This window comes from Spinacia oleracea, chromosome 4, assembly GCF_020520425.1.
Source record: "Spinacia oleracea cultivar Varoflay chromosome 4, BTI_SOV_V1, whole genome shotgun sequence".
Lineage (NCBI taxonomy): Eukaryota > Viridiplantae > Streptophyta > Magnoliopsida > Caryophyllales > Amaranthaceae > Spinacia > Spinacia oleracea.
The window spans coordinates 83,424,475-83,440,170 of NC_079490.1; the positions used below are offsets into that span (position 1 = coordinate 83,424,475).

General features: G+C 41.3%; 2 protein-coding genes across 4 annotated transcripts; one reads left to right on the forward strand and one right to left on the reverse strand.

Annotated features, from left to right (window-relative positions):
• Window positions 1–7,538: 7,538 nt before the first annotated feature.
• LOC110795758 (WPP domain-interacting tail-anchored protein 2) lies at window positions 7,539–11,311 on the forward strand. Of its 3 annotated transcripts, XM_022000776.2 has the most exons (6): window positions 7,570–7,734; window positions 8,031–8,226; window positions 8,320–8,866; window positions 8,955–10,000; window positions 10,104–10,301; window positions 10,742–11,311. In XM_022000776.2, the coding sequence occupies exons 2-6, from the start codon at window positions 8,212–8,214 to the stop codon at window positions 11,150–11,152; spliced, it is 2,217 nt and encodes a 738-aa protein (XP_021856468.1). In that variant the 5' UTR covers window positions 7,570–7,734; window positions 8,031–8,211; the 3' UTR covers window positions 11,153–11,311. The 3 variants fall into 3 exon arrangements, with proteins under 3 accessions (XP_056699562.1, XP_021856468.1, XP_021856469.1); XM_056843584.1 differs by having other exon boundaries at window positions 7,539–8,226; XM_022000777.2 differs by lacking the exon at window positions 8,031–8,226.
• A 790-nt stretch (window positions 11,312–12,101) lies between these two features.
• Window positions 12,102–14,775, reverse strand: LOC110795759 (pentatricopeptide repeat-containing protein At4g19191, mitochondrial). The gene has a single exon (XM_022000778.2). It carries the CDS (start codon window positions 14,485–14,487, stop codon window positions 12,502–12,504), a length of 1,986 nt encoding a protein of 661 aa, XP_021856470.1. The 5' UTR covers window positions 14,488–14,775; the 3' UTR covers window positions 12,102–12,501.
• Between the last annotated feature and the right edge of the window lie 921 nt (window positions 14,776–15,696).

The window sequence follows — 15,696 nt, forward strand, 5'->3', positions numbered from 1 at the left end:
GATAGGTGATCAGCCTACAACTTGGTGCTAATCTGGGCCACTTCTTGCTTCAAACAATTAGTCTTGCTGAGAGTTTTTGCTAATCTGGGCCACTTCTCAGGCCGTCATACAATTAGGCTTTGGTTATGCATTGGAGTGTACATTTTTATATTCATTGTGCGAGCAATAAATATTACGAGACAAATAGAGTAGTATTATTTATAACTTTGCAAGGCGAATTTAGCCGGTTACAAAAGTAATTACTACCCTACTATGACCATTAGAGGCCGCCCCTTGGGCAATGGATCGTGGTAAGTAAGACAAAGCTTAGCACATATCTAGAAGAAATACTTCTTGAGATTGTCAGCATTCCAAGTGCGCAAAATAGGTCGGCCCTGCATGTCTTGAATGCGGTAGGTTCCATCTCTAACCTCATCATAGATCTCATAAGGTCCCTCCCAAGTGGGCGTCAGCTTACCCTGTTCGTTTGCTCGTCCTGTGGATTCCATTTTCCTGAGGACAAAATCTCCCACTTTGAGCACTTTATTAGAGACTTTCTTGTTGTATTCTCTTGCCATTCTTATCTTGTACAGCTGTTGTCTGAGCGCTGCATTTCCTCTAACCTCTGGCAGGAAGTCCAGGGCTGCTTTCATTGTCTCCCAGTTAGCATTTTCGTCATACATCATGACTCTCAACGTTGGTTCACACATTTCTATGGGTAGGACAGCCTCGGCGCCATAAGCTAGCAAGAAGGGTGTTTCACCGGTTGAATTCTTAGCCGTGGTGCGGATGGACCATAAGACATTTGGCAGCTCATCAGCCCATAGACCTTTGGCTTCGTCAAGCTTCTTTTTCATTCCTTCGGAGATAATTTTGTTGAACGCCTCAACCTGGCCATTGGCTTGGGGACGTCCGACTGATGCAAAGCAAGTGTGTATGCCGTGATCTACCAGCCACTCTTTCAGCTTAGGCGTCTCAAACTGGGGCCCATTATCGAAGACGATAGCCTGTGGAATCCCAAAGCGAGTCATGATGTTCTTCCAAATGAATGCTCTCACATCAGTAGTTTTTATGTTTTTGAGCGCTTCTGCCTCCACCCATTTGGTGAAGTAATCTACAGCAACGATGACATAACGCCTTCCTCCTGGTGCGGCCGTAAATGGGCTTAGAAGATCCATCCCCCACTTAGCAAATGGAATTGGGCTTGTAATGGGCGTCAGAACTCGTGCCGGTCGGTGTATTAGGTGAGAAAAACGATGGCATTTGTCACACTTCTTGACCAGTGAAATTGCGTCCTCCTTAAGAGTCGGCCAGTAATAGCCGGTTCGAAGTGCCTTTTCAGCCAAAGCCCTTCCACCAATATGCGAGCTGCACAACCCCTGATGAAGGTCTTCTAGAATTTCCTGCCCCTTCTTAGGTGTTACACATCTTAACAAAGGACGGGAGTAGGCCTTTTTATAGAGGGTGCCGTTCCACATTTCTAACCAAGAGCATTTCTTCTGAAGTTTTGCCGCTTCCCTTGAGTCTTCGGGCAAGACTCCATTCATTTTGAAGTTTACTATGTCATCCATCCATGTGGACGTCCTGTCAAGAGTTTCCACCTCCATTTGCTCAACACTTTTGTGCTCTTTTACCTCCCAAAACACGTGCCGAGGGGTATCACAAGACGGGGAACTTGCCAATTTTGACAGGGCATCAGCTTGGTTATTTTCCGAGCGAGGGACTTGCCTTAGTTCAAAACTTTTCAGTGGCTCTACTTCCTGATGGACGGCCTGCATGTATTTGACCATAGTCGGATCCCTAGCTTCGTAGGTCCCATTAACTTGGCTCACAATCAGTTGGGAGTCAGATAGTGCTACAATCTCCTCGGCGCCTGCCGCCTTACACGTTTTAATGCCACAAAGCAGGGCTTCATATTCGGCTTCATTATTTGACGCCTGGAAGTTAAATCGCATAGCATACTCAAAAGTATCTCCTTCTGGGGAGTGACAGATTATTCCAGCTCCACATCCATTCTGTGTGGATGAGCCGTCTACATACACTGTCCACACCGTGTTTGTATTCTTGGCAAAGTCTGGCCTCGTCATTTCAACAATAAAGTCGGCACATGCCTGCCCCTTGACAGCTTTCCTCGGCTCATAGGTGATATCAAAGGCGTTCAGCTCTATTGCCCAATTCAGCATTCGTCCTGACGCCTCCAGCTTTGTGAAGGGCAGTTTGAGTGGTTGATCTGTGTAGACCACTATTTTGTGAGCTAAGAAATAAGGACGGAGCTTTTTGCTGGCCATGAACAGAGCTAAGCCAAACTTTTCCACTGTAGGGTATCTAACTTCAGCATTTTGAAGAACATGACTGACAAAGTATACCGGCATCTGTATTCCCTCCCTCTCTGTCAGTAGAACGGCACTCAACGAGTGCTCGGACACGGCGAGATACATGTACAAAGTCACTCCTAGCAAGGGACTAACAAGACGAGGCAAGGTATGCAAGTGCTCCTTTAATCTGACCAATGCCGCCTCGGCCTCGTCCGACCATTCAAACTTGGCCCTCTTTCTGACAGATGGCACTTGTCTCCAGCCCTGGAAAGGAATCTGCCTAGGGCGGCCAAGCAACCTGTGAGCCGCTGGACCTCCTTCACTGTCTTTGGTGAGCTCATATCAATTACTGCCTGGATTTTGTCTGGGTTGGCTTCAATTCCTCTTTCATCAATCAAGAAACCTAAGAATTTGCCTGCCGTCACCCCGAACACACACTTCTTAGGATTCAACCTAATGTTGTAAGCTCGAATAGTCTCAAATGTCTCCCTGAGATCAGTTATGTGCGCCGCCCTCAGCTTACTTTTTACGATCATATCATCAATATAAGCTTCAATATTTCTGCCGAGCTGCTTAATGAACACAGTGTTAATAAGACGCTGAAAGGTGGCCGGTGCATTCTTTAACCCAAACGGCATCACTTTGTAGCAGTAAAGGCCTTGTTCAGTAACAAATGACGTTTTTTCCTGGTCGTCAGGCCACAACGGAATCTGATGAAACCCTGAGTATGCATCCACAAAGCTCATCATAGCATGCCCTGCTGTAGAGTCGACGAGCCGGTCAATCTTGGGCAATGGGAAACTGTCCTTGGGACATGCCTTATTGAGGTTGGTGTAGTCAACACACATTCTCCAGGTACCATTAGGTTTTTTGACGAGGACCACGTTAGCAACCCAGTCGGGGTACTGACTAGGCCTGACGAACCCTGCCTCCATCAACTTTTGTATTTCCGCGGCTGCCGCCTGATTTCTATCTTCCCCATGGTTCCTTTTCTTCTGACGAACCGGTTTGAAGTTTGGGTCCACATTCAGCTTATGGACGGCCACAACAGGATCAATACCCGGCATTTCGTCCACTGTGAAAGCAAAGATATCTTAAAATTCTCTCAAAAGGTGGACCAACTCTGCCGCCAGCGGGTCGTCAGGAGAAATCCCGATGGGCACTACTCTGTCAGGTTTATCTGTGTTTAATGTTTCTTTGACGATCTTGGGTTGTGTGTCGCCACATTTTCGTTTGTTTTCCGATGTCCCTTTCTCTTCACCAGTCCCCCATGCTTCTGGACTCAAGGTGGTTAGGTAGCAATCTCTAGCTTGTTGCTGGTCACCATGTATAGTGCTGACACTCCCATCGTCACAAATGAACTTAAGAAGCATCAGATGAGTCACAATGACAGCCTTTGCCCTATTCAAGGTGGGACGCCCCAAGATGATGTTATATGCCGTCAGGTTTTTCACTATGAGAAAACGGACGTCCATTTGTCGAGATTCCTTTTTATTTCCCATCCTCAAAGGAAGGGAAATTATGCCGACTGGGTGGATGATACTACCTCCGAAGCCTATAATGGGATAGTGGATTTTCTCAATCATTGAGGAATCATGTTGCAGCCGATTCAAGCACTCTAGACTAATTATGTCCGACGAACTTCCTGTATCAACCAAAATACGCCTAACCCTCAGATTAGCAACTTTTAACTCAATTACCAAAGGATCGTCATGCGGGGTGGAGATTTTCCCACGGTCGGCCTCGCCGATTTCAACTTTTGGAAACGGGTCAACTGTGGCCTTGCCAGACAGCATCACTTGCCCCAATCGCTTGGCATAATCCTTCTGGCCCCTCATGGTCGGCCCGCCGGCGGCCAATCCTCCGGAGATGACTCATACTCACTCTGGGTCGGTACGATTCCCATCTTCCTCCGAGGGAGGGGATTTGTTTTTCTTGTAGAAGGGTTTGCCAGAACCTCCCGTGTTCCTGCTGATATAACTCTTTAAGAATCCCTTGGCGGCTAGGCCGTCCAATGCCATTTTCAAGCTCTTACATTCTTTGGTGTCATGCCCAATGTCACTGTGAAAGTGACAGTACAGTTTTGGGTCCCTACTTTCTGGTGGCGACTTCATGGGAAATGGACGATCAATGTCATATTTGGACCCGACGTCCATCAGAATTGTGTACATGTCTGTGTTATACTCAAATCGCTCCCGATCATAAGTTCTGGACCGTTTCTGGCCTGCCGCCCCGGGAGCCCTGTCTGACTCTTTTGCAATAGCCCACGTCCCGTTAGGCCGGCTCTTCTTTTCGAATTTCTCCTTTTTTGCCGCCGGCTCGGCGGTATCACTTCCTCTGGGATCTTTCGGGACGCTGCAAATCTCTGTTGCATGGATGAAGGCCTCGGCCTCATCCAGCACTTCTGGCATTGTTCGGACGCTTTTCTTTACCAGATCAAACTTGAAAGAGCCCTTTTTAAGCCCTCGAATGAAGTTATCGAATGCAACACCATCTGGCAAATCCGGAATTTTCCCTGCCTCTAGATTGAATCTCTTCACATAGCTCCTCAGAGACTCGTCTTTCCCTTGCTGAATCCTACTTAGATGCATGCTCGTCTTCTTTTCTTCCTTGTGAGCCATGAACCGAGTAGAGAACAATAGCTCGAGCTCCGAAAAAGAGCGAATAGTTCCGGCTGGAAGTCTCTCGAACCACTTAGATGCTACTCCTTTGAGTGTGCCCGGAAAATACTTACACCAGGTTGAGTCAGTTGTTCCTTGGACATACATGTGATGCCGGTAAACCAAGAGGTGCATGTCTGGATCTGTGGTCCCATCGTAAGCATCAATGTTGGGCGGCTTGACTTTGGGTTCCCTCGGGGCTCTCATGATGGAGTCTGCAAAAGGGGTGGTGTGTCCTAGGGCCATGTTGGACACTCCCTCCTGAATGTGATACACAAGATCTTGACGCCTTGAGTAGGGTACCCGCTGGGAAGACTCGCGTCCGCGAGTTTGACGGGTTGGACGGGTGACCCCTAGGCGCGCCTGGCTCAGATGCGTATACGTTGGATGAGGGAGAAGTCTATCCGGCATGACGGGGGTTGACCCAGTGTCAGAAAGTTCAGACTCAGAGTCAGGCAATTGCTCTGCGCGTGGCTGCTCACGTCCTCGGGACGTTTCTCCAATCAGCCGCCGTGGCAGTCGGCGTGGTAGGTAAGACATTGCCTGATTGGGCTGACTCGCTGGCGGCTCCCTCCTCAGGTCCTCGCCTGTCTGCCTGGTCCAGACGTTTGGGGGGCGCAAAGAAAGTGTTGGCCTATTGCTTGCCGGCCCCTCATGATTTGCAGCCACAGCAGTGGTGTAGATCAGCATACTCTTCTGTACCTCAGCATTAACTATCTTTCCCATATCAGCTTGGAACTCAGCCAAAATAGCCCGAAGAGCACCCACAGAGACAGGCATATCAGGGTTCTCCTCTGTTACTGTATCCGCCCGAGGATCCAGGTGTCCTCCAGGAGGGGTGCGATTGGCCTGGTCGTCCTCCTCGCTGAGCACCTCTACCTCGGCAGCGTGACGAGGGGTGTGCCCGGCCGCAAATATACGCGCGGCATCTCCAGTGATTCTCGTGGCCGGCGTATGATGTTCAGTCGGCATTTCTCTTTCGAGGGGTGGCCGCTCTACTCGCGTAGGCCGCCCAGTATCGTTGTCCTGTCGTTGATCTTCCATGTTACCGTACCTCCCCACAGACGGCGCCAAATGTTGTGGGGTTTTTCCGGTGAGATACCCTGGAGGTTTTCTGGTAACTTCTAAGGATTTCACAAGATTGTATTTTTATAGAGAGAGAAAGTAGAGAGAAGGCAGAGCAGCAATTGCTCCTGAATGTATTGATTATGACCCCTTTTTCTAGGGAAGTGGGACTATTTATAGTACTAGGTTTTTGTGGGAATGACCTAATATTCCCTTTACATGATTGGCTAGGGTATGGGAGGAGGACATGTGTCCTTTCTCCTTACAATTCCCTGGCCCCTTTTGGCAATAGTGGGCTTTTTAGGCCTATTGTGCTTATTCATACCACTTGGAATACCTACTACTTAGGCCCCTTTTCAGGTATAGGTACATTACATACATTTATACATTCTTAAATACAAATACATATACATTGTAGATACGTAGATTGATACCCATGCTGTGGACTAGTCTTCGTATGGTTTCTGCTTAGGGGGCGTAATACGTGCCATGTGTCGCATCCTCATTGGTACACGAAGGCATGGTAATTTTGCCCACAACATATACAAAGTGTTATATAAGTATTGTCATAGTTTGCATAAATACTGTCATTGTTGTATTAAAATATTGGCATTGTTGTATTAATTACTGTCATTGTTGCCGATACTTTGTACTTTGTTTGACTTTTCAACGCCTTTAGTAAAATACTATTTTACCCCTAGGTATGGAGCAAAAATCCACTGGTGACCAGCGGTGTAGACTGACTCCTAAGTAGCCATAATAAAATAAATAACCCCACAAAATCATAGTTTTAGTGAGTAACTAGTGTGTAGCCCGGGCGATGCGCCGATTGCTACATTGAATAGTTAAAGTTTTAGATTTTTCTTGAGCTCAATATTTGATAAAATACATGTATACCATAAAGTGAAAAGCATCCATCAAGTTTGTAAACTACACAAACACACTACGTCATTTATCATGAGAAATAATTTATCAATTGCCTCATCTTACAATTTGTATAATTTTTTTTCTAGTGGAACTAAGTGATTCAAATTATTCCGTAATAAACATCAAATTAGATATATACAGCCATGCAAGACATTTCTATAGTTGGTGCGTATGAGACTTATGAGATTATGTTTGTTCATGGTTGTCCTAATTCTTTAACTAATTTTTTTTTTCAAAATAGTCAATAAAAATAAAAAGCCACATAACAATTTAGTTGTTTTAAATTTCATGTAACATTCATTTATAAATTAATGTGAAGAGATAAACCACAATTAGTTATTGATTAACATGGTGATTAGAGTTATCATCTACACTTGTGGCCTGAAGTTCAAACCTCAAAAGAAAAAGTACTACGTAACACATGGACATTTTTCTCAACTATTTAAATATATTAATATAGATTAAACCCAACAACATTCAAAATCGGTTTGTCGTTGTCCACAAACAAGTAAACTCCACGTTCAGCCCCACCCACCCACCCACCCACCACCCCGCTATTAATTCAATCATTCTAACTATCCGACGCTGTGCACTAACATGCGCCTGTCAACACCGCTCCTTGAGTGGCCCGCTTTACACTCACTTAAACCTCTTAACCTACGCATACACAGCTCACTTTAGAACCTCCCGTGATTGACTCTGACTGATAAACTTAACAACCTGTAACACCAAAAAGCAGAGCATTCTTTAGTAGAAAGCTTATCACCATTTTCTCTCTCCGCCTTAAGGTATGAACTTATCATTTTTTCTTGGGAACTTGTATTTTTATGATTAATTGTTGTTATTATTGTGTTAGATTTAGTTAATTTAAGGTCTATCCTGTATGTATTTTTTGTTGTTGAATTTTGATGGGTAGTTGACTTTTTCTTTGATGAATTATTTGGCTTTATGTTTATCGTAATATATGATTATGTGGATTGGATTATGTGGATTGAATTATGTAGACTGAAATTGTTTCATTAATTGATTGAGTTTTATGTAATTTGGAGTTAATTAAACGAATTATGAGACTTGCATGTTATAGTTGATGAATTCAGGTGAAAGTTAAAAGAGATAATACTAGAGTGGAGGGTGTATAAGTGGTGAACTTGACTGGTTCTCAGTTCTCAGTTCTCAGACTAATAAGCTTTGGATTAGTGATGTTTTCGAATAAGGGTTGCTGAGTTCATAGCGGTTATGAATGTGGTATTGTTATTTTCTTCTTGATGATGGATAAAGAGGTTCGTTGGTTGTTATCATAGATGTCCCTGTTTGATTAATAGCAGTCTAACCAAATTAGTATATTTCACTAACTGTTTGAATTATTTTAACAGTCCGAATTATCTATGGGAATGGATATTGCTGATGGAGTCAATGATGCTGATTCCAAATCTGGTTGTTACTCCTTATCCAACGGGGTTGCGATTGGTGAAAATAACATGATAGAACCAACTATGTTTATGGAGTTGCTGACTTTATTGGACTTGGATTTAGCATACTTTTCTGAGAAGCTGGTGAACTTGGATCTTTATATGACTATTGTCTCCCTAGGAGAGATTGGACTTGGAGAGTTGTCCATGCTCAACAGCAAAATCTCTCAAGTTGAAATTGAGAAAGCTTTGATATTTGATCTTTCTTTTGGATATCTAGATTCCGAGGTCACCGACTTAGGGACTTTCTTACAACTTCTCCAAGCCAAAATCATTGATGCTCAACAGAAGATATCTTCATTCAAACTAACAACAGAATTGTTTACTCTCTTCCAAGGGAAATTACAGGCTTCTGAAAGTTCCTGGAAGCATTTGCAGGAGCAGCTGTTAGAGTTGAAGAGGCAATTAGCAAAATTTCACACAACACACTCGTTTTTTCGAGAGAATACTAGTAAGTTAGAATTTTTAAATTAAGAGAAACTAGAGTCAATGTTTGAAAATTATATGGACTACTTATCAGGGTCCTCTATTATCTGCAGCATACACGGTTGAAAATGAGGATCTGGAGAGGTCACACTATGATTTGCAGATTGCGGGGCAGCAAAGACTTGTGCTTAGTATGTTGGAAAAATCTCTTGCAGCTGAACTCAATCTCGAGAAAAGATTGCTACAATTGAAAAACAGAGAGGAAGAGCTTGAATCAGAACTTTCAGTCACAAATGAGGTTGCCTCAGGCATGGAGGCATTTCTAGGAGTTGCTTTAGAGAGACTGTTAGAAGTAGAACATTCTTCTCAGGTTTTTATGGGGATTGCTAAGGAAATGATGTCACGTCTACAAATTTACGAGTTCAATATGCATTGCTCAGTTCGAAGAGAAGAAGAGCTCAAGTCCAAACTTGACAATAGCTTAGAACAACTGAAAAACAAAGAAAAGGTGGAGCATAAATTAAAACAAGTTGAAGAGAAGTTGCAAGCTTCTGAGTCAAAGCTACAAGAAGCAAATGCCTCTTACGAAGCAAGTCAAGAGCAACTTTCAGAGATGGAATACGCAACTGAATCGTTAAAGGAACATGCTTTTATGGCAGAAACTAGGGCCCATGATGCAGAAGAGAAACTTGCCACTTTAACAGAAGAGAATGTTGAGCTCAGAGAAGAAGTGGGATTCCTTAAAGCTGGTGATAGTAATGAAGAGAAGATAAGCATACTAGAGAAACAAATAAGAGGCTTGGAAGTCAAACTGCAAACTTCAAAGTCTTCTGCTGAAGCCAGCCAAGAGCAGCAAAATATGCTCTACACAGCAATATGGGACATGGAAACGTTAATCGAGGAGCTAAAATCAAAGTTCTCAAAAGCCGAGAGTAGGGTGGAGAATGCAGAAAAGCAGTGTCTTGGATTAGCAGAAACCAACATAGAGCTTAACAAAGAAAAAGGCAATCTCAAGTCTGAAAATGAAAAATTGGTGGAAAGTCTGAAATTAGCTAACAAAATCAAAGTAGCAAGGGCGAAGGACATTAGTGACGGGGCAATGCTTGTTACTGAGATGATTATGCAGCTAACTACTGAAAGAGAGAGGGTTCAGAAGCAGGTAATGAGTTGCTAATCAATTTTTCTCTTTTCTGTTGTAAATGTAATACGCGGGGCCAACAGGTTCCAGATGTTACATGATTAATGAAAATCAAATTGTGCAGTTATCTTCTCTAGCAAGAGAAAACACCATATTGTTGGAAGAGTTGTGTAAGATGAGAAAAAACTTACTCGGGGCTAATCAAAGCAACAAAGAACCTGTCAAGAAACAGATGGAGTCTACCATAGATATACCTGCTACTGGAATAAGCACTACAGGGGAGATTGTAGAGACTCCAACTTCTACCACTGCCAGTAACCAGGTATTGAAATCATACACTAGATTTAACTCCTGTACTTTATTTCTTAGTTTCCTGTATTGTATGACACCTCAGATGTATCCAACATTTGGCATATGAGATTGTTATGATTTTCCAACTCCCCTCCCCCCTGAGGGTTAGATTCAGTGCTACGGTCTTCCTTTTGGGGGGTTGGATGAAAATAAATGGTCAATATGAGAGTATTCTTTCAAATTGAGTTAATAAGTGTGTATCGTCGAAGCTAGTATATGTCATGTTATTCCTAGTTGGCTTACTAAACTTGAGAATATAAACTAAGAAAGTGTTTCTAGACGATGTGGCTAGAATGCTAAACCATTACTTTGAGAAAAAAAATACAAGAAATTTCCCATGTTTGTATCTTAATGTTATTAAAATGTGTATACAACACCAATCTTGCTAATTTAATTTGTTTTTCACCACAGTTAGATGAGCCATCAGAAGAGAACGACGCACGTTCTTTCGAATTTGATGATGTTGCTGCCAATTACATAAACTATGATGATGCAGAAGCTGCAGTTCCCTCCAAATCTATTGACGCTGCCACTGCTTCTATTGTTGCCAATTGTACAAGCAATGATGACGTAGAAACTGCAGGTTTCTCCGAATCTGACGATGCTGCCACGACTTCTGTTGCTGTCAGTTTTACGAATCATGAAAATGCAGCTAATTGTATCAACCATGAAAATGGAGGCAAGGTGAAGAACATGTATATTACCAAGAAGTCTTACATCTACAGTACAGTTTTTGTATTAGTGTTGTCTATTATAGCCATGAACATCAATTGGCAAGACATGTATTCTATCATCAGACGTCAACATCTCGACATCCAATAGCAACAGTGCAAAGTCCTATATTCTTTTAGTTAATTTGTATACATTATATGTAGTTGTTGATAGTAGGAACTTTTAGAGATTATCGGTTTGTTTGGAAACTGTTTAGAGTGTGGCAATATAAGGAATTATGGAGATATGAAGGAAGGTAGATTTCAGATATCTGTGAAACTCTTGAACTTTTATTTGACTGATTTAGAAAATAAGGTACATTTGAGAGAGGGAAAGAAGAAGCTTTATTGATCACAGAATTTAGTGATTATTGTTGCAAAGAGTAGCAACAATACATTGGTCTTATATACTAGTGTGCTAGTTTGTAAGAAGAGAAAACACAGCAGTCTCAGTTAGTTATAACTAACTCTTGCATTCTGTAACAACCTATGACAAGTCATCAATCTGTGTGAGCTTATGACAAATCAGCAATCCGTGTACTATTATCTTCAAGTGTCAGTAAACAAGTCAACAGTGCAGTGATCAACTGAGCTTTGTTGTTAGCTTGGTCTTGATCATGTGTGTTGCGGAGTTGGTTCTGAACTTGTACTCATACCTTTTGATGTAAAAACAAAAACCAAAATTTCATTTCAATCCAACATAGAACACACAATCACTGATTCAAATTAAAACTAGCCAGAGTTAAATTTTGAAAAATGAGTTGATAATTACCAAATTACTCAAAATTATCAAAATGCAAGTATGAAGATAGTAGAGACAATCCAAAAATTAATACAACTAGTTTTTTAAGTTGGTAAGATGCACGGGATTTTTTTTTTTAATTTTAAATTTTAAATTGGACATATTTGTCAATGTAACAAAGGAGAGAAAGAATGAAATACGAAATATAATGTTGCATCAACGAAAAGGATGAGTATGGAATTTGATGAAAATCATTCAACTGTAGTTGAAATGTGAAACCTATAATGCGACGTTTGATTAAAGCTGTTGCAAGTAAAACTGTTCAAATGAATATTTCTCCATGTTTTATATTTGCAACGTATCCAAGAAACAAAGCATCATATGCAAAAGAACACAACAGTACTGAGAATTTAGTTTGCTGTTAGGTTCATACTTCATACATATTAGAAAAAAAGCGTGCAGCTACATATGACAAGGGAAGCAAGGGAGCATACTAGTATTGCACCAGCAAATCTTCAACATGATAGCTGAGTGGCTGGTGCTCTGGAACACCATTAACAAACGGGAGATGCTCTAATAAAGTATCCTTAAGAACTTGCATCCAATACTGAAAGCACTGATTTCGTCATATCTATTGCTTTCCCAGGAAAAATCTAAACTGCTTCTTTGAGCACTTGAGAAATCTCTATCATCAATAACACTATAAGTTTGACGATAAATCAAGCTAACCAAATCTCTTGCAATTTTATTTCATGCTCGGGAAGGTCTTCAGTAAGGTAAGAGGCTCCATCCTTTTTCAATTGGAAGGTCAATATGTCTAGAACTTGATATATTTGTGAAACTGCTGGATGACATCTTTCTTCCACGCCAAATATGTGATTCTTTCCATCAACTTGAATTACGCTTTGCCCAGGAATTTTTTTCACTCTGTTGCATTTCATTTGTGCTCTAACTTCAGAAACACCATCCCATCTTCCTGCTGAGGCATACATATTTGCCATTTCCACATAGGAAGCGGCGGCTTGAGGCTCTAGTCGATACAGATGACAAGCTGCATACTCACCAATCTCTACATTTTGGTGGATTTTACAAGCACCAAGCAATGCACCCCATATTGCAGCATCAGGGTGGAAAGGCATGCTTTCAATAAAAGCTAGTGCTTCTTTGAACTTTCCCTTACGTCCTAGAAGATCAACCATGCAGGAGCAATGCTCTAACCCAGGTTTTAACTTATATACTCTGGTCATCAGATCAAAAAACTCCATTCCTTTTTCTAGGAAACCTGCATGAGTGCAGGCTTGAAGAATGGCAAGAAATGTTATGTGGTTTGGTTTCAAACCTAGCCTAACCATCTTAAAGAAAAGTTCCAAAGCCTCTATGAATTCTCCATTCAATGCATGCCCCGAAATCATTGTGGTCCAAGAGACAACTGTTTTAGAATGCATGGAATAAAATACTTCTTTAGCTTTATCTACATTTCCACATTTAGCATACATGTCAACAATCGCATTGCACACAATAACACTATCCCTTAACCCATTAGAAAGGGCATAGTTATCAAGCCATCTACCAAGTTCAAGCGAACCTGTTTGACCACATCCTGACAACAGAGACAGAAGAGTGACAACATCAGGTTTCTCACCTGCCCTCTCCATATCCAAGAATAAGGAATATGCTTTGTCTAAACATCCTTTCGCTACAAAACCACCTATCATCGCGGTCCATGAGATACATGTTTTATGTGTCATGATTTGAAACAAGTGCCACGCTGAATCAATATCGCCACACTTTGAGTACATTGTCAGCAATGTGTTAGACACTGCAACATCATAGCCACAACCTAATTGAATCACATGAGAATGAACGAGCTTGCCATGTGATAAAGCCTCATGCTGCACACATGAAGATAACAGGCTAAGAAATGTGCTTATATCAGGTTTATGTCTACCATTACACAACATGCACCGGTATAAAAGAAACGTTTTGTAATATTTCCCAACCAAAGCATGTCCAGCAATAAGAGAATTCCAAGAAACAATTGTCCTCGAGTCAGAGCATATTCTATCGAAAATACCCTCCGCAGAAACCAAGTCCCAACATTTACTATAACCAGAAATCAAAGTATTTGCCAGAGAAACATCATTCAACATCCCAACACGAATTCCGAACCCATGAACACCTCTAACCAGATTAACATCCTTCAATTCAATAACAGATTGAGTCAACCCTATGATAGTGATAAAGTCAGGGACAAACCCCTGCAGTCTCATTTCCTGGAAAAGCACGAAAAATCTATCCACAGAACCTAAGTGAGCAAAACCCAAAAGCATTGAATTCCACAAAGTCACATCTCTCAGAGGCATTTTCTCGAACACCTTGTGTGCAAGCTCCAATTCGCTACATTTAACATACATATTAACAACTGCTGTACCAACAAAGATATCTGACCAAAAGGGTGATTTTATAATCTGGGTATGAATGATTTGGGATGATTTAAGGTCTGAAATCTTAGCACAAGCTTTTGCGATAAAGGGAAAGGTCATATTATCCGGGGTTGAGCCCTCTTGTTTCATATTGCGAAAGAGTACAAGGGCTTTGTAGGTGTAGCCTTCGTTGATAGCTTCTCTTATTTGGGAGTTCCAATTTCCAACGGTTGGATATTTTGAAAATTGGTTGAGCAATGGAGTCATAGGTTGTCTTACCATTTGTCATTGTTTATAGGTGGAAGATGATGATTGCAAATGTATCCTTTGGAGATATTGCCGAGCTGTATAATTCATGATACAAAGTATGAGATGAGTAATTAACTGCATCATTGATCAATCTGACCTAGGTTCGAAGGGTGAAAACAATCGGGCAAAGGGTTTTGACTGGATTTAATTTGTTCACGATTCTTCAGATTATGACATTCGTTAATGAAGTTAAATGATTCATGTGTTCTAACTTAACGAAGACATTGCACTTCTTTAAACCTTGTATAAAGATTGAAGCTTTTTGAAAACTTGAGTCATGATTGTTGTAAGTAACACTTTCAAGTAGGGATGGCCATATCTATTTTCAAGTAATCACATCCGAATCGGAACCGAGTCCGACCCGATCCGAAGGAAAAAATCCGATTCGAATCCGAGAAAAAAAAGTCCGAATCCGAATCCGATTAAAAACATCCGAATCCGAATGGATATGGATCGGATATGGAGTCTGCAGAGACTCCGACCCGAATCCGAATCCGGCCCTAGTCCGAATCGGAGTGCAAATTCGACCTGAAATTATTTCAAAGTGTATTATTTTTCGTACATAACTTTTCTTTAAAAAGAACTTCCCAATATAATCTAATATATTTGATTAAAACTCATATGTTTGTTAATTTATTAGAAACTCATTAGATTTTGGTAAATGAGAAATAGGATTTCTAAATCGAGTTTAAAATTAAAAAATACAAGTTCTATGTAAGTAAAGTTAACGCATGATTCAGATTTAGATATGGATATGGATTCGGATTTGGACATGGATGCAAGTTTGGAGTCCGAATTTTAAATGGATATGGATATTGATGCAATTTTAGAGTCCGAATTGTAAATGGATTTGGATATGGATGCAATTTTGGAGTCCGAACTTTAAATGGATCGGATATGGATTTTACTACATCCGACCCGAGTCCGATCCATTGTCATTCCTACTTTCAAGAATGAATGCCTCAACTTACTAATCATATTTTTTTTTTAAACAAAGCATAAAGATTGAATCTAGAACTTGAAATGGGATTTAGAAGATCATTTAAGGGGGTTTCAAGTATGAAATCCCCTCAAAGATTACCCTTTTGTCACATAGCCTAGTTCAAATGAGTATGAACATCATATGAACATCTTTGACGTTAAGAAACACTACAAGAAAAATGACTTTTAACAATAGAAATC

Excerpts from the sequence above, each read along its gene's own strand:
- LOC110795759 (XM_022000778.2), bottom strand. The coding sequence starts at position 14,487 with ATGGTAAGACAACCTATGACTCCATTGCTCAACCAATTTTCAAAATAT.
- LOC110795758 (XM_056843584.1), top strand. Across the intron at positions 8,867-8,954 it reads GTTTTTTCGAGAGAATACTA|CATACACGGTTGAAAATGAG; the intron begins GTAAGTTAGAAT and ends TATTATCTGCAG. Across the intron at positions 10,001-10,103 it reads GAGAGAGGGTTCAGAAGCAG|TTATCTTCTCTAGCAAGAGA; the intron begins GTAATGAGTTGC and ends CAAATTGTGCAG.